This window comes from Sander lucioperca, chromosome 3 (genome assembly GCF_008315115.2).
Source record: "Sander lucioperca isolate FBNREF2018 chromosome 3, SLUC_FBN_1.2, whole genome shotgun sequence".
NCBI classification, from domain to species: Eukaryota; Metazoa; Chordata; class Actinopteri; order Perciformes; family Percidae; genus Sander; species Sander lucioperca.
Window position 1 is genome coordinate 38,129,820 of NC_050175.1, and position 27,577 is coordinate 38,157,396.

Sequence of the window (27,577 nt, forward strand, 5' to 3'; positions counted from 1 at the left end):
CGTGTCCAGCCTTGCAAGCCGTGCAAGCTCTTTCCAAACAGCCGACTCAGCAGCATCATCCAACGCTCAAGGTTGTTCCCTTGTTAAATGTAAAATGAACAATGAATGTGAGGTCTGTCAAGTTTGCCGTTATCTTTCTCAGTTTTAGGCTACATCTACACTACTATGTTTTTTTTATTTTTCAAGCAGCATTTTGAGACAAAAAGGATTTCCATCCACGCAAGAGTTTTAGCTCCAGTGGCAAAACTAATCCCCCGTCTATATTAACACGTCTAACAACGCATATCACATGACCATCACACACACACACACTGGGCATGTTACTGCCAGGAAACAGATGGTCTGACGTTACTCTGTGGTTGAAAATCATGGATGTATAAATTGAAAATACAGAAAACACTTCAGAGAAAGAAAAACAATGGCGAAAAGTTAGAGCAGGGGTTTATTATCTTGGAGCTATGATGACGTGCGTTGTCGTTTCCAAAGGTCTCTGTTTGCGCCCGTCCAGACTACAACGCAACCTCAGAGTTTTCAAACCAAAAACGGGGGCTGCAGTGTTTTTAGGGGCTCGGAAACGCCGGAGTAGTGTGGCCGCGAGGCGTAAACGTAGCAAAAGATATTTGTTTATAAACCAAAACATAGTAGTGGAAATGTAGCCTTGCTTTTTTTTTTTGGAGCCTGCAACGTGGGAAAGGTGTCAACGGCAAATTTGGCAGACTTGAACTTCCCTCTGGTGTGCCATGATGCCATCAGACAGAGTCCACCTAAAAACGGTTTAGCTCAGAGAAGCTACATGCTAGCCCTGATCTGGCCTCTCACTGTACTGTATGCCCTCCCTGGCTGGCTCTGTCTACGATGTAGAAAGCTTCCATGCATTAGGGGGAAGGATTACTTAGAGTGACTTGGAAAACAATCCTCTTCTTCTGCGCATCTACACACAGAGGAGAGGAGTGGGGAGGGGAGAGGAAGGGAGGAGAGGGTAAAGGAAAGGAGCGTCAATGACCTTACTACAGTTACAGCTAAAACAAACACACACACACACACACACACACACACACACACACACACACAAAACGGAAGAAAAATGCACATTTCCTTGCTCTCCCAGTTGGATTGCTGCTACAGCATATCAGACAACATGAAACACAGTTGCCCTGGAAACCTATCTGAGAGTGAAACATTTCCTGGAATAAACCTCCCACTGTTCAAATACAAACACACACACACACACACACACACACACACACACACACACACACACACATAAGAAGGCACACATAAAGAAAAGAAACAAACCTTTTTAGATCAGGTAAAATGAACAAACATTGACTTACAGCAACAGGGGGTGTTTTTTTTCCCACATATGCACATACACAAACTCTCACACACACACACACACACACACACACACACACACACACACACACACACATAAATATACATATATATATACACACACACACACACACACACACACACACACACACACAGACTTAAAGTAATCTGTAATTCCTCATCAAGGGTCTGTTGCTATGTTTCATTGTGTTTGAAGATTGAAATTCAGAAATGAAATAATGTGGGTTCTGCTGCTGTTCGTGTTTAGGAAAAGCTGAGGTGCAGGACTCCTTTTAATCAAAAGTGTATAATGGGACGACTCAGTCAGTATCCACAAAGTGCGATATCGTCTAAACCGAGTCCGAAAGAAGAAGAAACAATAATCAGAGACAGAGGAGCTTAGACATCTTTCTGCTCGACATTAAACCATGCAGGAACAACATTCAGAACACGACGACGTTCAAAACAGCTGTAGTCAAAAAACACACTGTAAACCATGCAAATCCACTACGGGTGTAACACCATTTGGTTTGCATGTCAGACAAATCAAACTGTTATAGAAAAAAAAACAAAATAAAGTGTCAACAGTGTTAGTTAACCACAGTGAGGTGGGGTGAGGAAGGTATGTGACATAAATCATAAGTCATCGCAAATACTGGATCAGAATTAAACATGCCTACAGTGACTTACCACCTTTCTTTTTCCTTAGAGTGGCTTCGGAGAGGGGGGGGGGGGGGCAGAAAAAGATTTCGGAATCTTTAAACCAAAACAGACTTAATGCTTCTCACAAGACGAGCAAAAACGCACTTGTATTGGAGCTTCCGTGTTTAATATTTGCACCAAAAAAAAGTCTTCAGTCAATGTATTTTTCATCTCTTTAAATGTGTCCTACTGCAGCAGATGCAGATGGTGTTTGAATCCCCAAATTTACATTCAGATATTAAAACACGAACGCACTTTAGACGACACAACGCTACCAAGCACAACTACTGCTACTATAAACATATTAAAATTAAGAATGAAATGCAAATGTGTCAGATAAGCAGCTCTGGAGGAAACACGCTGGCCAGGGGGATTTTTTTCTGTCAGCAATTTCCTGCAATAGAAGCAGACTCCCTCTCCTGTCATTCATTTATTCATTCACCCTTTCTTTTTTTATCTCTCCGCCTGCTCTTTGGAACACCGTTGACACAAAGCTGCAAATACTATAGGGCTGAACGATTCATCGTTTCTGTATTTGCAGCGCATTTGTGTATTTGGTTCTGTTGTGTGTATTTGCAGCGCGTTTGTGTTTTTGGTTGTGTTGTGTGTATTTGCAGCGCGTTTGATAAATGCTGCGCATGTGTTGTCAAATTAATGAAGATGTTTTCTTAATTTGTTTTGCCTATTTGCGTGTTTCATTAAGTTGCAGTGCGTTTGCCCCTGTCGGCCACCGTAAAATCGAGATTTGAAAGAATGCGATTAGCTAATCGTGAAGAGCGCGATTGGTCAAATGTGCAATATTTAGTTGAATGTTTGGTGTAACATTTGGTTTAACATTTTTGATTCCTCTTTTTATTAGTACATTTACTGATGCTGGAATCATGTCACATTTCACAGATTGTTTACAGATACAGTAGGTCATATTTTTAGGGGATTTTATTTAACATGATGGTAGAAGGTGTAATATGTAGATGCTGCTGTTGAACTAAAGCATATTAGACATTTCACTTACACTACAGAAAGCACTGATATTTTTTTTTGGAATTGTTTTTTATTATTATTATAACTTTAGCTTTTCTGATAAATGTTCTGTGTTTGACTGTTCGATGTTCCATGCTTATTAAAAGAAAAACACGTATTGCTGATTTTATCTTTTATATTGTGAATATTGAAATTTACTTTCTTTTTTCCGCACATTGTAATCAAAACAATAGACATACAATTGTGTACTACTACAGGTTATGTTTATTAAATGAAGCCCAAACTATGTCGCCGACTAGAAATCGCTAGTATCAGCTAGTGCTAGTATCAGCTAGCGCTAGCTAACGTCAACGTTAGGTAGCCACTAGCTAACGCTAACGCTAGCTAGAAGGGTTTGTCGTGACATTGCCTGGAACACTACCAAGTCGTGAGTTGTGACTTGAAGTCGTAACTTACGGGCTAAAAATTGTGTCTGGAACGCAGCAATAGATAGATAGATAGATAGATAGATAGATGGACTTTATTAATCCCAAATTGCGAAATGACTCTGTTACAAGCAGCAAGTATCAAGTTACCAAGGACATACACACCTACTCACTCACACACAAACCAAAAGTACAAGAAATAAACTAGAAATAATAAATAAGATTAAAAAAATAAAAATAATGTATAGTTAAACAGGGAGGTCCGAGCTATCTGTATTCTCTGCTGTGCTTATTTTCTGTCCTGTGTTGCCTTGCTAGTGTCTTTGATAAACCAAATCTAGCGTCAGGAACAGCAACATGTCCCCGCCGGTCGGACTGACTGCTAGTTTGGGTGGTGACGTTTTCTTTACTCTGTGGCCCAACAGGTACATTAGCTCTCCTAGCTAACGTTGCGATTCCGTCCATGATTCTGTTATCACAGAAACTATTGGGCTCTACATCAATGCTTCCATCAGTTTGTGACTGGCCCCAACTGGGCCCTCGTCGAAAATAAAGACACTTGCCACCGGGCTAACAAATTTTTCTGGGGGAAACACTACTCTATCCAACACACTTCCTCCCTCCCATCCTGCCTTCACACCTCCTGCCCTTCCTTCCCTTCCTTCCCTCTTTCCTTCCCCTCTACGGCCTGTTCAGCACCGATGTGGCCTCTCCCATGTCTCCTTTCGGTTCATGTGTCTCAGAAACGCTGACAGCCCTGTCTGTCAGAAGGTATTAGGATGACACAGCACTTTTCAATGCAACACACAGAGGGTCCTCTGAAGTGGTACACATACCACACACACACACACACACACACACACACACACACACACACATATATAAAACTAGAGTTGATACTAGCATACCAATGTCATGTGTTTGAGCTGTTGAAAGCCACAGCGACAGCTCATGGGAGCGAGTCCTTCATGCATGATGGCAAAGGACGGCAGGAGATGCGGGAGGAAAAACACTTTCCGTCTTTTTTTAACCCTCCTGTTGTCCTCCGGTCAAATTTGACCCGTTTTCAAAAAGATTCTGTATCAGAAATTTGGGTTTCTTTTAACCAAATTGTCAAAAAAATACAACGCTCTTCTCAAGTAAAATAAATGATCAGTTCAATTTTATAGCATTTGAAAAAAATGGATAAAAGGACGTTGAAAAAAAGTGACAAAAATTTCGGAAAAAGTGACAAAAAAATTACAAAAAGGTGACACAAAAACGTCAGGACAAGTGACAAAAGTGTCGAAAAAGATGACCAAAAATTTTAATTTTAAACTGTGACCAAAAAAACCCCCAAAAGTTGCACGGTCGACGGGAAGACAACATCGAGGGTTAAAAGGCAAACCAAAGCAAAATCTTTAAATGATGGAAACTTAAATTGCATAGCCAGAACAAAAGCTTGATTCAGACGGTGTCAGCGGGACAGATGTTGAAGGTTCAACAATAAGGGTTGCCCAAAGGCCCGGGGCAAGTTCATATAACAACCAGGGCTTTAAATGAACTTTTTTGATCACCAGCCAACACGGCTAGTAGATTTTTCAAAGTTACCAGCCAATCAGATATTCCACTAGCCATGTTTTTTTTCTTTAATCCTAACTAACTTTACTTTAATTTCAGCTCCTCTGGTTTGTTTGGCTCCTTTCCGTTCGTCTTCTCCGTTTCAGCGTAGTTGTAATCGTTAGGCGCATAGCTAACGGTTCTCTGACACGTCACGGCTTAGTGTTCATGGGAAATGTAGAATTAGTACCACAAGCTGTGTGTAAAGCATGGGCGATTTTAGACCCTTTTTAGGGGGGCTCAAGCCCCATCATAGTGTTAATAGTGTCAAAAAGCATTAGCTGACGTTGTTGTTCAGTACCTAGCTCAGAGATTATCAGATAATGAAATTACTGATTTAGCAGTGTGTGTGTGTGTGTGTGTGTGTGTGTGTGTGGGGTTAACACTTTGTAAGGCACTGTGGGACCTATTTTAACGATCTAAGCGCACGGCGTGAAGGGCATGGCACTGGTGCGTTTAGTGCGTGTCCAAATCCACTTTTGCTAGTTTGACGGCAGCAAAAAGGGTCCGTGCGCAGGCGCATGGCTCAAAAGGGTTGTACTTAGTGTCTTCATTAATCAGAGGTGTGTTTTGGGCGTAACATGCAATAAACCAATCAGAGATCATCTCCCATTCCCTTTAAAATCCAGGCGCGTTTGGACCTTGGAGCATTGCTGTTATGATGGAGGATTTGCACCGTAGTATTTTTATTTGTAATCTTCTGCATGTGTGTGTGCTGCTGTGCGTCCCTGTGTGTGTAACAAACACAGTGGGTGCGCGCTGTGCACGAGCCTAGGAGCATATTTGCTGTTAAAATAATAATGAAATGTTGCGTTATTGACTTTAGACCAGGTTTTTGTTGGTCAATGATGCGATCACTTCCCGCTGCCTCAAGATAGCAATACGCCCAGAATGCACCTGAACACACCTCCCTATAAGACCAGCACGCCCAGAATGCACCTGAACACACCTCCCTATAAGACCAGCACGCCCAGAATGCACCTGAACACACCTCCCTGTAAGACCAGCACGCCCATGGGCCACAGATGGGCGCAGGTGCATTTGCTATTTAAACGACGTGGGCACTGGACGGGAAATTGACAACTGCGTCGATCTTAAACTAGCAAAGACACTTGCGTCGGGCTTTACGCTGCGCCGTGTGCAAGATAGGGCCCTGTATCCGTGTCACATTCTCATTAGAGGCTGAGCTCCCCTACAGGACTGATCCTATAATCGCCCCTGGTGTAAAGATTACGTTTCCCAGGCAAAGAAACACAAAACTGCCCAAATGTCTTGGCAGAAAACAGACCAATCTGGAAACACTGACTTGTCGCATCGTTTCAAACAGACGCTTTGCTTCATTCATCGCCGGCCGAATTGACTCATAACATTAAAATTACCCGCCAAAGTTCATTTTTACCTGCATTTGGCGGGTGTCAATTTAAAGCCCTGATAACAACCCACATGCCCGTACGGGCGTCATGGTATCATTAATGATGTTAACGTTCTCTTGCCCCGTCGGAGGACGCTTGTTGAAGGATATGATTTGTGTGTGCCGTTGGCGGAGCAAGAATTGAGTTGGTGCTTGGCGCTTTTGATGGGTTTTCTAACATTTTTTCGACGCTTTTGACTGGAAAACTATTATTTCAAATATGTTTTATGTGTTTGTTTTTTTTGTTACATTTTTGACCCTTTCTAACAATTTTTTTTCACCGCTTTTGACAGGTTTTTTAAACTTTTTTTTCAACACTTCTGACTGTTCTGAAAAATACTATTTGTATAGGGGCCAATAAAAGAAAAAATAAACCTTAACGTTGAACCTTGCAAAAGGTTACGCAGCAATAACTGCTTACCTTTATCCACTATTGAGAGATCAACCAATCAATGAGAAGAAGGAAGAGGAAGAAAGAGAGAGACGCTGTTAGACACAGTCTTCCTGAAGACATTGGGAGTAAAAAGGTTAGCGGGACGCTCTTACCAAGCTCCTCCAGTTCAGAGGTCATGGACTTGGAGCGCATGGACAGGGCGGTGGTCGGGGCTCTCTTTGGAGGCGGAGGGGCTGAGGGAGACAGAGAGACTTAAATACATACATCAAATTAGGGTTCATTCTAGGGCTGGACGATCAAATCAAATATCATGATATTTCTGACCAAATACCTCGATATCGATACCACAACGATACTGTAGTGTTGACTATTGGTGCTTTCACAAAATATTTACACAATGAGATTTTTGATAAATAATCATCAGTAATGTGGATATAATGACTAAGTGGGTAAAGGCAAATAATAGAACAGTTACAACAGTCTGGTAAGTTCAGAAAATGACATCACTTTACTGTAATGCAGCCTTAAAACCAGGAAAAGACAACACTTATGCCATATTACGATATCCAAAATCTAAGTCGATATCTAGTCTCATATCACGATATCGATATAATATCGATATATTGCCCAGCTCTAGTTCATTCATAAAAACAATGTAGGACAGAGAGAGTAGTTTTTATTCAGTCATCATCAAAACAATAATTATATACCTATCACAGTGTAAACTCAAACAGTAAACAGTGATTGAAAGGATGAGGCTGAAGCAAACGCTTATATATGCCTATCCTATGTTCTTATCCATTAAATCCATTAAATCTACATTTGTAACCCTCAAAAATAGCATTAGGCTGTGTTCACACTTGGCGTCTTTTTTAGTAAACCGTGTTTTCAAAAAAGTCCTGATCGCTTTTTAAAAGGAGTGTCTTGTTGAAGTCGAAAAAAGTTTGCCTTTTCTGGAAAAAACGCCCTACGTCAAGCGCTTTTTAGACATCCGACCATTGACAAGTGGAGTAGCCAGACCTGTCGTTTCCATAACAAACAAAAAAAGCCCTCAGATGGGGTGGGTCCTGACCCCCCCCGTGATTTCCGCCTATGAGTGAGAGACTTAGTTCTGATAATCTAACAAGCTATAATCATGCTGCATTTACTAAATCTGACTTTAGACATTCAGCAGCTTAATATGAAATATATGAACCTCTGCTTGTGTGCTATTTTTGTTGTTTGTATTGCGAACACGGACTAAGTTAGATTTCTTGCTGCCTCTGAAGAATGTAATTACATAACACATCATTAGTCAGCATGCTGCTTCACTGCAGTCTCAGGAGGTAAAACTGTTAGCAGATCCACACAGCAGAAGGTCCCTCACACCATTTTACTCCAGCGGTGTCCTGCTTGCTCCGTACCTGAAGCTCCTTATTATTATTTTATTTTCTAATCCATGTATCATTTATGTATTGGGGGACAATGCTGAACACTAAACACCACCGTCAGTCATTCGTAGCGCAGTTTTGAACAGGATATCTCCTTCTGTTCATAGATGTTCTTCAACATAACTCTGAAAAGTAGAATTAAAGAGTAACTTCCTTTTTTTTTTTTTTTCAACTTGGACCCTATGTTCCTATGTGTTTGTGTCTAAGTGACTGATGGGAACAACAATCTTTGACATTGGTCCAGTATTAAGCGAGACCGCTGCAGTCGGCAGTCAGCAAAACAAGCTACAATGTAAGTTAATAGGGCGATTGCGCACCTTCAATTTACATCCACAAAAGTGTTTGTTTTGCCACTGACAGGCTCAGATTATTATTCTAAGTGTCTGACCTTAGAATAATAAGGTTGACCATTCTGTTAAAGAGTAAGTCCTAACATAAAAGAACATCAAACAACAATAAACGTCCGCAAAATTGCTATCACTATAGCCATCAGACTCCATGTAAATAAACTGAAATTTTATCATCGTAAAATACACTTCATTCAATAAAACTATGAAAAGCCGTTTTGGGTTGTCTTTCCACTTTTACAACCATCAAAACTCTAGTTTTGGTTAAAATGAACACATAGTTTACCGATTTACATGTGAAAATATGTTGGCTCTATACACGCTAAAAGTATTGTTTATTTAAGTGGAGTTTGGTGGGATTAGCGATAGCGATATCAGAGCTGTTTCTGGTTAAACAAAGAGGATTTAACTCTTTCTAAAGCTATCTCTGTCAGGTCCGTTCCATAATGTTGTCAAGACACTTATTATAACAATATGAGCCTGTCAGTGGCAAAAACATCACTTTCAGTGTATGAAATTGACAATGCACATTTGCCCTACAGAATTACATTGCAGCCCAGTTCCAAGTTGCCGGTCACAGCCTTCTCGACCAATTTTAAAGATTGTTGTTCCCACTAGTAACTTACGCCAAAAAAAAAATAGGAAAATAGGTGCTTTCTTTTGGAAGGCTGGCTGACTCCTGCCAAAAATCGGCACATACTGGCTAATTAATTAACCTGTCAGTAAACAGAAGTGACGTGGTGGCTGGTGTTCCGGTGTGTCTGCGTCAGTCTATGTAGTTGCAGCTTCACAAAAATGAAGACTGAAAAACATAACTTTTTTGGAACAAACATTTACCCGTCATGTGGCAGATAGCCCTCTGAGATTTACTCGCCAAGCGTAAAATTTACAAGCGTTAATTTTGGACCGTGTCCGTAAGCATCACTGAAGGGACAATAATATGACGTTAAATTGAGTGTAATATTGAAATTATACAACAAAGGTTACCAACAAAATAAAAGTTATAATCAAACTGTGTTCATATTGTGGGGCAATTCACTCTCAAAATAAAAAAGCAACATAGACGATTTTAGGTCCCTGCTTTAGTCAGCCAGCTAACTTAAGCTAGCATTAGCTGTATGAGATGTTGGGATTTCCAAAACTGAATAAATACCACACATATAAACACAAAACTGCTTTGCTAGCTCAATCTAGTTATATCCAATATATCTGCTGAAAAAATTATAGTTTTTCTATCTACAGATTTAGCTCCTATACGTCCACGAACCTCAAGCAACAGAGACTATTTCTGGACCCTGTTTAGTCAGCTAGCCAACTTAAGCTAACGTTAGCTTCGTAGAGATTGTGGGATTCCCCAAACTGAATAAATACTGCACATATAAACACCAAAGCTAGCTCAATTTTGTTATAACTAAGATATCTGCTGAAAAAAATAACTTTTCTATTAACAGAGTTATCTCCTGTACATCCGTGAACTTGACATGTAGCAGCTATTTTTAACATAGCACCATGTCACTGGCACAGCTAATGTTATCTGAACCAAAAGTTTCCAATAACAGTTAACTCCAGAGCGTTGGAAAAAAATGTTATCTGATGAATCACTTCCTATAAATATGTTGAAGAGCTTCTGTGTGTTCCACTGTAGTTCCTGATTTATTTTCATGAATACAAATGTTTAAAAAACTGTTTTTAAATGTCTAGTTGACTAATCAGATTGCCTGGCCGGATCTACTTGTTGTAGAATCTACAGGTTGTACCTTTTTTGCGTGCCGTGTCGTCGGGGTCCAGATTCCGGCTCACTGTCACCACCTTGATCAGGAGCCGGTTGCCTCCCTGGCGGATCATGTTGACCACCTGTCTGTGGCCCACCTTCACCACATTCTCCTGGTTCACCTGACACAAAACACACAACAGTGGACTCATTAATGGCTGACAAATCCTTAAGCACTTCTAGACATCTTCACATTTGTAGAAAAGTTGGGAACAATGTTCTTGCCCTGCTGTATCATTAGAAATGGTGTCAGCATAAAGAAGCAAACCTGGCTGATCCTTTTAGGTTGATTGTGTATTTGACAACTTTCTGAGCAACAAAATAAAACCAGTTGTGGTGAAATTTCCAACTTACGAACTCATGCTATGTCTCGCATTGCCAGACCTTCCTCCACAGCGCTGCGGAGGAGGGTCTGGCTAGTCCACACAGCATTCTGGGATAGGAGAAAAACGTGCTCTGGTTTATTGGCATTATTTTAAACCAATCACAATCATTTTGGGTGGTGCTAAGCGCCAGATGGAGACACGGTGCCTCTGCAAAATAGCCTCGGGAACTTGTTTTGGTTCAAAAGTAGTTTTAGTCGTGCGAGAGAAAACTCAGATTGGACAGATAGTCTAGCTAGCTGTCTGGATTTACCCTGCAGAGATCTGAGGAGCGGTTAACCATAGTCCTCATAAACCCACCAGAGTTTAGAACGTCAACACAAAGAAAGAGGAAGGTGACGGACACGGTTGTGTTATCAAATTCAGAATGTCAGATATAAAAGATTTTTCAAGGCTTTATTAGGATACTTAGTTTGGTGTTGAAAGTTTTTTTTTATTAGAATGGCTGCAGTCTTCCTCAGAGCCTCGCTATCAACGTTTATGCAAGAAAAACCATCTCTGAAAAAAAAATTCAAAGCAACAATCCTTAACGTTTATGGCCGCTAGAAACAAAACACCAGTTACACAGAATGTGCATCAGCAAAGACGTTGAAAGCTTTGCAGCAGATGCTCTTTATCACTTTAAGCCTGTGGTGGCTTCATACTGGGACTGATGCTATTTCCAGGTAGACAGTTCATCAAAGTGACTGATAAATGATGAGGCAGGAACTTGACCATCCACGGGGGAAGAAGAGGGATGGACTAACATTATATTTCAATGTGAAAAAGTGTCTCAATTACACACAAAGCACTGAAACTAACTATGTTTGCAGCATGTGTTCAAATATCCCAAAGTCTTTGAATGTGGGGCTGGGCCCTCGGGCACTCCCCGGGGTGGGCATTATATAGATATCGATATATGAGTCTAGATATTGTCTTAAATTTTGGATATCATAGTATATATGATGCAAGGTGTTGTCTTTTCCTGGTTTTACAGGCCACATTACAGTAAAGTGATGTAATTTTCTGAACTTACCAGGCTCTTCTAGCAGGACAAGGATCAGTGTGTACCTACCCTTTCCGTTTCAGTCTTACTAATGCTGTCGTGTTGTGGCAAATTGCTGTCGTGTTGTAGCGAAATGCTGTCGTGTTGTGGTACTGTTGTATTGTGGTAAATTGCTGTTGTGTTGTGGTAAATTGCTGTTGTATTGTGGTAAATTGCTGTTGTGTTGTGGTAAATTGCTGTTGTATTGTGGTAAATTGCTGTTGTGTTGTGGTAAATTGCTGTTGTATTGTGGTAAATTGCTGTTGTGTTGTGGTAAATTGCTGTTGTATTGTGGTAAATTGCTGTTGTGTTGTGGTAAATTGCTGTTGTGTTGTGGCAAATTGCTGTTGTGTTGTGGTAAATTGCTGTTGTGTTGTGGCAAATTGCTGTTGTGTTGTGGTAAATTGCTGTTGTGTTGTGGTAAATTGCTGTTGTGTTGTGGCAAATTGCTGTTGTGTTGTGGTAAATTGCTGTTGTGTTGTGGCAAATTGCTGTTGTATTGTGGCAAATTGCTGTCGTGTTGTAGCGAAATGCTGTCTTGTTGTGGCAAATTGCTGTCGTGTTGTAGCGAAATGCTGTCTTGTTGTGGCAAATTGCTGTTGTGTTGTGGCGGATTGCTGTTGTGTTGTGGGATTTTCTGTCGTGGTTTGCACTTCAGGGCCACCGTAACATAAGGGCCATTGTAAGTAAAAAAAAATAAATAAAAATAGTTACGAAGCAAAGGGAGGAGGGAAATATTCCCAAAAAAACCTTCCAGAATTTCCGTGATTGAAGTCGTACATTTACGAGAAAAAACTTCTCTGAGATTAAAGTACCAAAGTACCAAAGTTATGATAAAAAAGAAGTTGTTTGTGTCAAAGAACCACATTGCTTCATTTTGCAAGGTTGTAACAACCTCATCACACCACAGACGCCACCGGTAAACAGGGAATACCACGGCTGGATCTCACTTCATCTCCTCGCTCCTCACTTGAACCGGAAGTTGTTCTGGCCCTCCTTCATAAAAGCCGTCTCAAAGCTCTTCTTCCTGCCCCCAGCGAGCAAGGATGGAGGATGGATCTCTGAGGAGCTATGAGCGAGTATACACAAGAACAGCCTTCCCAGAAGCTGTGCAGCTGAAAGCTGTTGCTTACTCCGCCCAAACAGCTGACAAAATAACGTGACGCTACAGAGGGAAGAACGTCTCATCCCTCTAAAAACACATTTGTTAGTGAGGAGGTGAAACAGTATGGAGCACGGCTGCATAGTGATTCTGGGCTAAAATCATGAGCGTTTCCTTTTTGCTGAATCCGATTGCAAAGCATAATTACATCATCCACTGCAGGCAAAACACACGGCAAGCAACGACGTCTGTGTTGTGAGGAGCTTGAGCCAACCTTTCAAAGTGAAGTGATGTGGTTCCTTAAAAAAATAAATAATTTTGTGACTTTAATCTCAGAGAATTTCCGAGTTTTTTCTTTCAAATTTGTGATATTTTTTTCTCTAATAGTACCCCCCTCCCCCAGCTCTGCCATTTATTTATTTTAGTTATTATAACGGCCCTTATACGCCGACGTACTAACCTTCAACAATTTTGATCATAGAAACGTTTATGTAATTTTTCAGGCAGAAATGCCATCTAGATGCAGCTTCTCAATTTTTTAAGGATTTGAGCTTTTCTTTGTCTTTGATGGTAATACACTTCTAATCTAATCTTCGTGTTTTGGACTGTTGGTTGGACATCACTAGAATCAGATTTTTTTCTCTCAAGGGGAAAAGTTGTGCCTTTCTTTGATCCAAACTGCAGACAATTGCTCACAGCACTAAGTAGACTTCAAGGAAAAGGCTGAACAACTCATTTTTAAACCTGAGCATGATTATGCAAATGTGGGGGTGGGGTGTCAGCGTGTTTCTTCATGTCCTGCTGCCAATCTTCATAATTGCAATATTCATGTTGTTGGCAGCGGAGGGAGCGACGGCCGCTGCCCTCACAGTCTTCAAAGACAATCACAACAAGTTGGTTTGTGGCCAAAAAAAGAAGCATTTTTAAGCAAAACAAGACATTTAAAGACATCAGCTTGGACTTTGAGAAACTGGGATGACATTTTTCACTGTTTTCTGACATTTTATAGACCAAACCCCCCGTTTGGTCTAGGGGGGGGCAATAACACATATTTTGTTAAAGGCAAAATATGTGTCAAACCATTCTGAATGAAGTATTGTGGTGCTGCAGAGACGTCCTGGCCTACAAGTCGTATCCTACAGACTAAAGAACAGATCCTCGCAAAAAATCATTTCTATTTTTAAATATATTTTTCAATGAAAATGAGAATAATGATACAAAAATGATCATTCACTCCAATATCGTGAATCTTCTCGCAATATCAGTCAAAAATAAACGCAACGAAATATTTTCCTCATATTGTGCAGCCCTACGATGAAGCTGGTACCCAAAACGCTCATATATCAGATCATCTGTAAACACACACACACGCGCACACGCACGCGCACACGCACACACACACACACACACACACACACACACACACACACACACACACACACACATTTAATACTTTCTCTTTCAAACACATGCATGCCCACATTGATGGTTTTTGATCTCATTACAGCTCGTCTAATTTAATCTGAGCCCTGCTGGCCTGCTCCTCTCCTCTCCTCCCATCTCCGCTCTGCCCCTCCTCTCTTCTTCCAGACAAGTAGTGGAGGAGGGGTCAGATGAATGGATGAAAGAGAAACTGGCCTGGAGCGACACCGACGAGTGATGGATGGGACGAGGGAGAGAAAGCTAAAGTGGTGGCTGAGGGAAAATGCAGAGGATGATGGAGAGGGAGCGGCGAGGACAAGTGATGAAGACAGAGAGGGGGACACAGACGCACTCCAGGGAAAGTCTCTCTCTCTCTTTCTCTCTCTCTCTCTCTCTCTCTCTCCCTCTCTGGGTTTTAATCTAACAAACACTGCTCGGTCAGCACCAAGGGCGGACATTTTGGTAATTAGAGAGAAATACTGCAACAGCTGTTTCACCATGACCTTGTGTTTCCTCCGTTGTGCTCCATCACACACACTGAGGTTCCCTAATACACTTCTAGTGTACACACACACACACACACACACTATAGGGGTGGCCTTATGTAACCTGCTCTGTCTTTCCACGCTATTATGTAACTACGCTTGAAGGACGGATACACACACACGCGCACGCACACACACCAAAATCCCAGTTAAGAGCGTGTTATAAGATTGAGAGACATGTTTCAGGACATGGTGAGCATGTTTAGATTTAGGGGTTGAGTTCATATCTCAATGCTTTTGTTATACATATTTCTAGAGCTGCAAAGATTAATATCGATTAGCTGTCCACCTTTAAGTTAAGCCAGCCAGCCAGCGCCTCACTGGATTGGCATTATGCATGGCCGTAACGTTACTATCTTTACCTTTATCGAATAAAGACATTAAAGGCCGTTTTATGCTTCTGCGTCGAATCGACGGCGTACCCCTGCAGAACCCATCTGCGTCTACACCGGACCCTACGCTGTACGCTACCCTGTAGCCTGGCGCACGTCGCTCGGCCGTGGCTTGGTAGCGTTGCATTTCCCCAGACTCATTTCCTGGTTCTCCTTCTCCATCAACAACATGAAATCAAGGAGAGGGTTAACTTTTCCTGCTCCAGATTTCCCACCGTGGTCAGAAAGAACAGGGGAGACTTCTCCACACACACACACACGCACACACACATGCCGGCTCGTCGCACACACCAGCGCACAAGTATAAACATCAGGCCACTTACGTAGGCTACGGAGAAAGCTCTGCGTGGAGCCTCCGCAGAACCGTAAAACAAGCTTTAGATAGCAGCTTAATCCCGACAAAACACCACAGTGAATTTCAGCCTGAAATTGAAAATCGAATACCTGCCCAATGAAGGAATATTTGAATATTTGGATCCAGCCCTATTAGCCAGTAATAATATGGAAATAGAGTTAAAGAGAAAAACGTAATTCAACCTAATGGAACTCTAGACAACGTTGTTAAGGTGGAAAAACTATGCGTCGGCTATCAGTTACACACGGACATATAGTGATATCAGTTAGCTTCCACAGTTATTGACGCCTGTGTGAATGCAGCCATTAAACACTGACAAACATATTGGTTACACATGTGTGTGTTTGTGTCATTTATTGAGTGTGTAAGAAAGTGAGTGAGTGAGTGAGTGACTCAGTGACTGTCAAAGCGGTGCCGAAACCGACAACTACAAGAAAATAGACAGCTTTAAACTAACAGCTTTACGGCTGAACATTTACAGTTAAATCAATACCACACACACACACACACACACACACACACACACACACACACACACACACACACACACACACACACACACACAAACACGTATATATGATCAGGGCTCCTATCCCATGTGCATGTACAGTAAGAGCCGGTCTTCTGTCACATCAAGCAGAAGGGCCTATTCAAAATCCATTACCATTATCATCACCATTACAAAAGTTCCACACCGTTAAGCATCATCTGGCCCATTTAGCCAAACACGCCCTGAATCTATCCCATCGCTCAGTCCAATCTCATCCGATGTAAATAGTCCCGACTCGTTCCCCGACGGTCGCTAATCTGATTAACCAATTGTAATCTGAGCCATTCAGGCGTGCGCCATGATGACACACTGCTAATCCCGGCTGCGGGGGCAGGGAGGGGTTAACAGCTGATCCCTCTTCAGGAACATAAACAGAGACGAGTAATCACACATAACTCAAACTACAGGACCACACACCGGAGCAACCTCCTCAGGAGAGAGTCGTGATGCATCTAAGCCCCCCCCCCCACGAAAGACATCTCGACAGGTTGGAACTGGGCTGAATTTGGTTGAAAATTTTAGTGTCAAAAGTATTTCAGTGAGTGGCTCTACCTGGGAGCTGACCTGGTAGAGCGTGCGCCCCATGTACCAAGGCTTGGTCCTTCCCGCAGCGGCCCAGCATTCGATTCCAACCTTTGGCCCTTTGCTGCATGTCCCCCCCCCCCTCCTCTTTCATGTCTACAACTGTCCTATCAATTAAAAGCCAAAATGTCCAGTACCTCAACTCAGGTTATTAGATCAGTGAACCTCTTGTTATTTAACAGAACTACAGGGTTTCCCCTCAGTTTATTGAAAGCCTGGTGGCCCACCGGGCCTAAGTTTCCCCCCAACAAGCCTAAAGGCAGCGAATCGACGGCGTACCCCCGCAGACCCCTCTGCGTCACCGTGAACCCCCCTCCAAGTCCTCCACCGTAGCTCGATGTGCACCTCCAAAAAATTTTAACTTTGCGTCGAAGCGACGTAGACTGCAAGGACTGTGATTGGTCAACTGGTCCTGTGTGTTGATAGTCGGTGTTTCAAGCAGCCTACTGTGGGGAGTAGCAACATGCTAGTTCACTGACAAGCTTTGCAAATAAACTCAGACATATTTTGGTTACAATGACGGGGTTATCCGTTTGTAAAGTATCTATATGTCAGTAACGTTTGAAATTAGCACTTCGCCAGCAAGCAGTACTTTGTGGGAAGTAAAACCCTGCACAATGTTGTCTTTTTAACCAAGTTGAAAGTCACTTTCTTTGCATTCATTTGATTCCCAACCCAGATACACTGGTAATAATTGTTTTCCATTGTTAATATGTACTTAAAAACTGTTCTGAAATGCAAAATAATAGAATTATAGCCCTACAAATAAGACATTTAAAAACAAATCTAAAATTATGCCACACAAATAGCAGGGGCAAGGCTCCAGACTGCGACCAAATGGTCGCATTTTGCGACCAAAATTTGAGAGTGTGCAACTGAATTTTACATCCAGTCGCACATCTGCGACCAGTACATTTTCCCCCTTTTTTACACGTCGAAATTTCGGTACCTGAGAGCGCGTAAGCTCAAGCTTATCTGTCCTCTCTGAAAATTGGCAGAGAGCGGAGCTCTGACACAAACACACACACTCGTAAACACACGCATAGCTGTGGACGGTGCAAACTACGTCGGCTCTGCAGTTTTGTTGAAGTCACAGTGAGTCACGGCGATGCCGATAAAGTGGTTTCAAGTGTGGTTACAGTTTTTCAAAACTTCACGCAGACAGCGTTTGCTGCGATATGATATTAATGAAGAGCAGGCACTACAATGGTTTCTGTGCCCTGGTGACTGACTGACAGGCTGAGGTTGTAAGGCAAGGCAACTTTATTTCTACAGCACCTTTCAGCAACAAGGCAATTCAAAGTGCTTTACATGAAACATTAAAGAGCAATTAAAAACGGTCATGAAAATAAAACAGGCTTAAAAAGATTATACAAATACAAGAATAAAAGTTACAGTGAGTAAGAAATGAATAGTTATTCAATTTAATAGGTTGTAGGGATGGGTTTGGGAGGAGGAGGATTTTGTTTAATTTATAAAATAACATAATGTTCTAAGTACATAGGATAAATAGGTTTGACAATCATTTTTACAACTGAAATAATTGTTTTGTAATTATAGAGGGAAATTACCAAAAAAAAGGTACCGTTGGGTAACGGAACCGAATTTCACGTACCGGTACCAATATTGGTTCAGTAGTAGCCTAAACAATGCATGTTTAATTTTAAGTTGAATTTATTGTAATTGTAGACTAGAGCTGGTATATATATATATATATATATATATATATATATATTATATATTATATATATATATATTTTTTCATGACAGCGATGGTGCTGTCAGTTAACCTTCTATGTTGCATCTTCAAAACTGACACTGAATGTGAAACAGCACATTGTAATTTCTGCATCTATTATCAAAGTATTTATTAGTAATACAGTGGAAATTAGAAATGTGAATATTTGGTTAGCATGTTGATTTACGGTGTGTGCCCGTAAATTTTCTGGTTGCGCCCCTAAAATTTTCAGTTGGGGGCCACTGTGCTCCTAGTGAAAAAAGTTAGTCTGGAGCCCTGAGGGGTGTCACGATTCGATTACATTTTCGATGTAAACCTTTTGTTTCAACTAGGGCTGTGAATATTACCGTATCACCACAATACTCGGGGAATCGCCGATCCTGCTTTTGATTTGGAAAGCTGAAAACTGAAAGCTCATTTCGATTAATTTTCCATTTAAAATTGAAATCGTGACACCCCTACAAAAGATGCAAAATAAACTTTAGGAAAAGACAAAGGAGAAACGGTGGAGACGAATAAGACATTTACTAACAAATGAAAAATAATGATCCATAAATAATGTATTTCCTTCCTTTGTGCAGTAAAAAAAAAGAAGTGATGAACCATCCATACAAGCACACACAGACTGAGACAGGTGCATGTACCTGTAAATACCTGCATACCTGCAGTCACACATGAAAGGAGCAACATTCATCAGCATAGGAAACATGGAGCTGATCTGAGTTTTTTTTTTAACTCTGTGTGTGTGTGTGTGTGTGTGTGTGTGTGTGTGTGTGTTTTCCCCTTGTAGAAAGCTGTAGTACATCAAAGCAGGCTCATTAAACACAGAAATATACAGACAGAATGTGTGTGTATGTGTGAATGTGTGTTTGTGTGTGTAAGAGAGACACAGGAAAATATAAAGAAGAATAAAGTGAGGGATTGAAATAGGATGAGAGGGGGCAGGGAAGATGGAGCTTTTATTCTGATGACTCAGAGTCCTAGTTAGAAGAGTCTTGATAAATCATGTAGCTGAACATCGAACTGACGATGAGAGTACATGTTAGGGCACACACACACACACACACACACACACACACACAAACACACACCCACACACACACACAGGCTATCCTAACCTTAACTACTCGAGGTAAATGCCTGACCTCAACCAATCGGGCTGCTTCCTAGGGCGGGTCTTGTCTAGAAATTCAGTTGGATCAATATTAGTCTCCCATTGCCAGACCTTCCTCCACAGCACTGTGGAGGAGGGTCTGGCTAGTCCACACATCATTCCAGGATGGGAGAAAAACGTGCTCTAGTTGATTGGCATTTCTTTAAACCAAATCACAATCGTCTTGGGCGATGCTAAGCGCCGGACGGAGCCATGGTGCCTCTGCCAAATAGCCTCAGGAAGGAACTTGTTTTGGTGGAACATGTGTATGTTCAAAAGTAGTTTTAGTCGTGCAACAGAAAACTCAGATTGGACAGATAGTCTAGCTAGCTGTCTGGATTTACCCTGCAGAGATCTGAGGAGCAGTTAACCATAGTCCACAAGAGGTTAGAACGTCAACACAAAGAAAGAGGAAGGTAACGGACATCTAGTCAAAAATGAGGGACATACAACGGAATTTCCGGGCGCACCTGAACAATCCCGTAATGAAATGTCGTCGATATAGACTATGCCAATGTGAACCTCATTATGTGATCTGGTTGCCATACAATTACAACTGCCAAAACTTTGAATCCCAATCACATTTGAAATGGGATGAGGAGTCTGGGGATATTTTGACTCTTCCATGAACGTGGGAACGACTTTTTAAACCATCTGGGAGAGAAGTAGCCTGGATGCCAGCTGAACTTATCCCCGTCCACAACATTTGAGGTCGGGAAGTTCGGTCTGGACTTGATCTGTTGTGGAGCAACTATGCTCCAACCAGAGCTTTTCGGACCAATCAAATTGTCAGGGCGGGCTTTATACGATGATGGACAGATGATCAACAGTAACGTAATCAACCACGTCACCAAAGAGCGCTTGGGTTGAATTTGTTTACAACAAAGATGGCTGCCGCTGGAGGATTGAGATGTGTAGATTCTACCATCACGTCTGTTATAGAAGATATCGACAGAGCATTCATTTTAAAATAGGAACAGAGAACCGCGATCAAGGCATTTGTCGATCGGAACAGATGTTTTTGCCGTCCTTCCTATGGGATTCGGCAACGTCACATACTCCGTTGCTCTGATTGGTTGTAGGTCTATCCGTTGCTCTGATTGGTTGTAGGTCTATCCGTTGCTCTGATTGGTTGTAGGTCTATCCGTTGCTCTGATTGGTTGTAGGTCTATCCGTTGCTCTGATTGGTTGTAGGTCTATTCGTTGCTCTGATTGGTTGGAGGTCTATCCGTTGCTCTGATTGGTTGGAGGTCTATCCAATGGAGTGCAGAGGCATTTTCTTTCCTGGTTGGGTTGAAACACGCCCCATAATCACAGCCCGGTGGAGCAGAATCAGACTCATATTCTGACTAGAATCTGAGTATGACCACGTCAGGCTAGGAGAGAAGGGGACATCCGGCAGAAAATGAGGCAACGGAACAATCCCCTGAATGAAACGCCGTTGACATAGACTTGATTCGTCAAATTCAGATTCATGGCCCTGGCCCGGTGTTCGGACCCTCAGCCCCGTCACCAGGCCTCGGTCCTGTCCACGCCGCGTCCTCGTCATTTTCACTCTGTCCTCACGTCCGCTACTCTCCGGCAAACCACGCTTCAGACTCCGTGTCCTGAGTCTCCGCTGAGCTTTACTCGTAAAAAAGCTGCATTATCACTGTGTACACACAGTGAGGCACAACATGTTCCTGGTTGCTAGGCGACAGTTCGAGGTTGGAGCAGTGAATGTTATCAGTGGTGGGGTTGTTTGGGGGTGGATCATACTATTCATCTTCAAATGGGGACTTCATTTGATAGAGCTTTTTTTTTTTTTTATGAATGGACTGCTTCGCCAAATGACATCCCCATTTCCTTCTTCTTCTGCCACTGCAGCAATCTTAAAAGCTTTTCAGCATCATGCCGTATTTTGACAGAGGGCTGCGTTGTGGTTTATTTTTTTTTGAAAACAGAAAGCATCCCCTCCCTGAGCACCGTGTGCTCTGGGAGCTGCTCTTTCTGTGCTGTACCTATAAATAAATTATTTATAGGAAACGACGCTTCCACTCCGTGTTATTTTAAGACTGGAGATGATGGTGTGATTTCAGTGTCTGTGGGCTTTGTGTGCTCACAGCTGCGTGTGTGAAAGACCCCTGGCGTTCTCCGAGAGGTATTGATTAGTGTTAAAGTGGGTAGTGAGTAAACAGCTGAGGGGGGAAGCGACGATGATGGAGGGCTTCCTTTATTCGTTCCACGTTTGAAGTCCCACGGCTGTAAGAACGGTGTGATTCTCCGCCTGCCTCCCTGAGGCTCCCACAGCAACAACCAATCAATACTCAATATCAGATGATTGACACATGAACGTGACCAGACATGTAACATGTCATGTCAGACAACAGTCAAACCCAACAGTGGGACACAGGGTGGACACCTTCATTCATTCAAAAATGAGAGAAAACACAAATAAATCATCATATGTGGAAGATAAGATGATATAACAACAAGTCTTCCGAACCATACCACGATATGGGACATATATTTATGATATACTGGAGTGTTTCATAAAATGAGCGCCCCTAGCGGTGGCAGGAAAGGGCGTAGATTTTATTTCAGCATCGGGGGGGGGGGCATATTATAACTGAGAAAATACTCAGAGCGTCAAACACTTAATTTCCTGCATTCTGTGGAATTTTTGATGCAACATTTTTTTTGAAGCACAATTCGACACCGTTCCTGTTTTCTGTCAGATCGTTTATAGATCTCGACATTTCCGAGCACACTTGAAGGCAGCTTCATTTCCCGGAGAAAGAGCGAAGGAAAAGAGACGTGCGCTGTGAGGTCAAGATGGTACGGTCCACTATAGGGGTGTCTGAAATCGTTAGTATGTACAGTATAAAAATATATTAGATTTAGTTTTTTTTTTTTGGGGGGGGGAGCATTTTAGGCTTTTATTACATAGGACAGCTGAAGACAGGAAAAGGGGGAGAGAGGGGGGCGAATGACACGCAGCAAAGGGCCGCAGGTCGGAACCGAACCCGCGGCTGCTGCGGCAAGGACTGAGCCTCTGTACATGGGGCGCATGCTCAACCAGGGGAGCTACCCAGGCGCCCCAGTAAAAAAATATATTTACAGGTTTGAAGGATATAGTCATGATTTGAGCCCTCTGAAGAGTGATTTTTTTACCTCTTTTGGGGAGTGGGTTTTTTCATATTTTTTGCGGGGGCCAAATCTACCACTTCTAAATAATAATCCCTCCCAAAATCTATGCCTATGGTGGCAGGAAATACAACCTTATACCTGAACCAGAGAACATTGGGTTTATCGGTGTTTTTTGCCCCCAATTTTCCCCTCTATGCACTAGGATTAGGCACTGGTTATGGTTAGGGTTAGGGTTAAGGTTAGGGTTAGGTGCCTGGAAGGCGGCGGTTGCAGCGCTGCCTGGAAGGAGCCGTTGGGGGCAAAAAACACCATCGAGCGAACATTGGTTGCGGTTTTAAACGTAAAAGACGCAGTTTTAAACACGTCTTTAACGTTGTGAAACGGTCGCAGTTTGGTTAGGTTTAGGCACCAACACTACTTAGTCAAGTTTAGAAAAAGATGGTGGTTTGGGTTGGAATCAGACGTTACTTCACTTTCAAAAGGTTACGCAAGTGACGCTGAACGTATCCGTTCCAAATATCGGTTATCGGTTTCATTAACTACTAATAATGGGTATTGGCCTTGAAAAACCAGTATTGGTCGATCATTTTTTAGAAATGCTGTGTAAACTACACAAATGCACGCACGCACACAGACACACACACACACACACACACACACACACACGGACACGGACACACGGGCCATCTGTCTACGCATCACTGGGCCGAGGAGAAGCTCTGAACACTTTCTTCTCTATTATGTTTCCTCTATGTGATTCTAAGCCTACTTTATCCCTCCCACAGCACTATATTATATTTACCTGGACACTACCTCTGGTGGGTTTTCTCTCTGAAAATGGAATAGCTGCAGGCCAACGTCTTTCAATACAATGCAACGTCTTAGGATGACTGCATTGTTATGATGACTTTGAGTTAGCTCATAATGTTCAAACTTTATCTGCTTGATTGAGAAGGTAGGTCAGCACATTCAGCCGCCTGACCTCCAAGTGAACCTAAAGGGAAAGTTTGGATATTTTTAAAGCGTGAGCACAGCACACAAAAAGTGATTCACCAATGGAAAGGATAAATCCTGTGCACGTGGAGCATGGAGTTGTTGTGTCATTTAAATGAGAAAGGGATAATGACAGTTTGACTCATTGACTGTTGCTTGGTTGGGTCCGGGGAAAACTAAAACTGGGTGAGCTAGAGGCCACCCCCTTTTTCCTAAACTTAACTAGTTGTTGTGGTGCCTAAACTTAACTGTCGTCGGTTACACTTTACTTGAAGGGATCTACATAAGAGTGACATGACACTGTCATGAACGTGTCATAAATATTATAAACAAGTCATAAAGGTTTATGACATAACACTTCTTTTAGTAAGTGTCATTCGGTTTTTGTCATGACAAGTTATGGTTGGGGTTAGAGTTAGGGTTAGGGTTAGAGTTCATGTGTTCATGACAGTGTCATGACACTCTTATGTAGATACCTTCAAGTAAAGTGTTACCCTGTCGTCACTTCTTGACGCTCACTTTTTGGCGTCTAAACTCAGCTACCACGGCCCCTGAAAGGACCGTCATCTGGCGGTGCCCTGTACCCGGCTCACAGTCACCTTTCCTCGGCTAAACTCAACTACCGACGGCCGCTAATATGACCGACAGCTCACAGAGCTCTCTCTAGCAGGTGTCACGTGACCAGGGCTTTAAATTCACTCTTTTTTTTTTTATCACGGCTAGTAGATTTTTTTTAAGTTACCAGCCAATCAGATTTTCCATTAGCCACGTTTTTATTTTCCTATCTAAATTGAATTTCAGCTCCTCTGGTTTGTTTTGTGCCGTTCCATTCGTCTTCTCCGTTTCAGCGTAGCTTGTAATCGACACCACACACGCAGCTCGGCACGTAGCCGACGGTTGTACGGCACGATGTCACGACACGATGTCACAACATAAGTGATCATGGGAAATGGATTAGTTTACAAGCAGTGTTGCCAGATAAAGAGTAGGTTTCCAAGCCAAACACACACAAAAGCGCCCAAAGTTCTTGGCGGAAAACAGACCATCTTAGATTCATGGGTTATGGGATACATGGGTGCCGATTGGATTGGAAAAAAATCCTGATACATACGATTTTCCCCACCACTAATGTGCATGCAGTTAGCCTTCTAACCCTCCGGTCAGCCACACTGCCAGCCACCAAACTGGCCGCTAAGTCAAGCAGAACTGGGTCAGGGGCAATAATGCCTGTTATTGTATCAGGAGCACAGAAAATATGACCTAATGCATGCACCAAACCAAGGTATGGGTTGCAGATGTTTTCTGTGTTGTCTGTCTTCAAAAATACAGGATGCAACCTGGAATCAAAATCTAAAACTGAGGTCAGACAGCAACAAACCCAAAGTGGGAAACCAGCTGTTTGGCAGTCTGCTTGTGTCCCTGCTCTCAAACAGACACTTTTCTCTTCTTTATTTAACCGCATTTTAGGGATGACAGACAGTGAGTGGACAGAGTCAAAATTACATTTAAAAAGATAGATTTTGGCCAATTCTGCAACAATTAAGTATTGTTAGTAGGGCTTCAACTACGGATTATTTTCATTGTTGATGAATCTGTCGATTATTTTCTGGATTAATGGATTAGTTGTTTGGTCTCTAAAATGTCAGAAAATGGTGAAAAATGTGGATCAGTGTTTCCCAAAAAGCCCAAGATGACATCCTCAAATGTCTTGTTTTGTCCACAACTCAAATATATTCAGTTTACTGTCACAGAGGAGAGAAGAAACTAGAACATATTCACATTTAACAAACTGGAGTCAGAGAATTCTTAACTTTTTTAATAAAAATGGCTCTAAACCGATTATCAAAATAGTTGGCGATTAATTTAATAGTTGACAACTAATCGATTAATCCTTGCAGCTCTAATTGTTAGTTAGATTTGTATGCTGATAAATCTTTTCAAAATACAGAATTTTGATGATCTCCAGCTTCAGCTTTGAATCCTGCAGAAATATTGTAAAAACATCCCTTTAGATAATTTTTTCCTGTGCAAAAACACAAACACCGTGAAAGACTGTAATCTTTTTTGCGTGAAATCAGGATTTACATTTTATGCTTATATTGTTATCTGGAGCAATATCACAGACGGGCCTTAACGCAAACACAGAAGCCTTTTGTTCCAGAAGTCAAAGCTTGCACACATGTTTTTCTTCTGCTGCACGGCGATGAGAGAGCCCTCCCTTTCCTCTAAGAGCTTTTTGGAGAAAGAAACGGTGAGGACGGCCTGTGCTAGTTCACTGCACAACTGACAGTTGTGTGCTGTGTTGCAGTCCTCAGAGAGATGCAGAGAGGCAGAGATCTGACAGGAGACACACACACACACACACACACACACACACACACACACACACACACACACACACACACACACACATATATATACACACACACACACACACACACCTGGGGCCACGGGAGGCAGATGCATTTGCATGTTACACTGGTCACACATCCTTCTCTTGGCCAAAGTTGTGTGTTATATAAGAGAGTAAGTGCTTTACTCCGTCTACCACACACACACACACACACACACACACACACACACACACACACACACACACGCGCCCACACACAGGATGTTAACTTTTTATGCACGTCTGTAATACATTCACTACAAAGCGTGTCTCTCTCTCAGAAGTGCACGGTAACAGCATTTTGACGACAACCTTTTTTATTCAAAGGTCCGGTAAGGTCCCGGTCTTTTTTTTAATTATAAAGTAGGTCAGTTAGCTCAAACCTATATATATATATATATATTTTGGCAAAGAATACTTAAAGTTATTGTCATTTTGTGTCCCTTCCCAGTTTTTGCCATGACCTAGAGCCAGGTTTATGACAGAGGTGCTATATAAATACTGTGAAAGTATCAAAACGCTCAATCCACAAGCATCCCTGTAGTCATACAGTCATACAGAGACGTATCATAAAGTAAGCTATAGGAAGATCACAATCTTTTAATTTGCACGTATAGCATGTGTGTATACACGATAGAATATATTGGAGGCACGTTCGCGAGTCTGCCCTCTCATTGGCTACAGAGCGGTGAACATCCGGGCACTTTCGCCGCCGTCAGCGGATTTCGCTCGTACCGCTGTTCTCGTAGGCAATGAACTGAATCGCTCCGCTCTGCCGTTATTTCAGCTGCCTGTGGAAGCCCAGCGTTAGTATACATGCCTCTGTAGTAGTCCAAGCCAATAGTCAATCACATGGCTGATCAGTAAAAGATAAGTTTATGGTAGTTATTCATTTCTAAATGTCCTAATCTTTACATATATTGCTCCCAATTGATTGTTGAATGGATATATCGATCCAGACCGATGCATTGTTACACCGCTACCAGGAACTCCAGTAGAGGTGGAGATACTCAAAACTGAATGTGATCTACCGATCAGAAATACTCATCTCAGCTGCAGGTTTGAACGACTCGACAACCTAAACTGGTTGTCACATGTATCTGGGGCTTTATTTGTCTTATTCTCAGAAGGTTTTCTAACTTGTCCTCTTGAATTCTTAAAAACAAAATGGCTTTGTCATCTGCACTCAGAGACGCGGGGAGGCGGGGGACTGCTTGAAACAGCTGTACACATTGGCCATCAGATGCAATCAGAAGAGACGGCAAAGAGTGAGGAATGCAGTGGAACTAACGGGAACCAAACACAATTATTTAAAAGACTAGAAGACAAAGTAAGATGCTTTGACTGTATCTGTCAAAAAATGTCCCTGTGCTTTCACAAATCATCAATTCAGACTGCAGCTGAAAGTGAGCTGCAGTATCA

General features: G+C 42.1%; 1 protein-coding gene and 1 long non-coding RNA gene across 2 annotated transcripts in view; both read right to left on the bottom strand.

Moving 5' to 3' along the window:
• LOC116067198 (SH3 and multiple ankyrin repeat domains protein 2) overlaps positions 1 to 27,577 on the bottom strand; it is a 306,129-nt gene that overhangs the window by 23,479 nt on the left and 255,073 nt on the right. The window contains exons 18-21 of the mRNA XM_031323535.2: positions 10,382 to 10,517; positions 7,000 to 7,080; positions 6,875 to 6,883; positions 2,026 to 2,049 (exon numbers count right to left, since the gene is read on the bottom strand). Coding sequence (XP_031179395.1) covers positions 2,026 to 2,049; positions 6,875 to 6,883; positions 7,000 to 7,080; positions 10,382 to 10,517 — 250 coding nt within the window. The remainder of the gene's footprint in view (positions 1 to 2,025; positions 2,050 to 6,874; positions 6,884 to 6,999; positions 7,081 to 10,381; positions 10,518 to 27,577) is intronic.
• On the bottom strand, positions 19,595 to 25,152 carry LOC116067202. The gene is made up of 3 exons (XR_004109141.1): positions 25,142 to 25,152; positions 21,607 to 21,612; positions 19,595 to 19,670 (listed from the first exon to the last, which is right to left on the bottom strand). It is a non-coding gene; the product is annotated as an uncharacterized LOC116067202 (long non-coding RNA).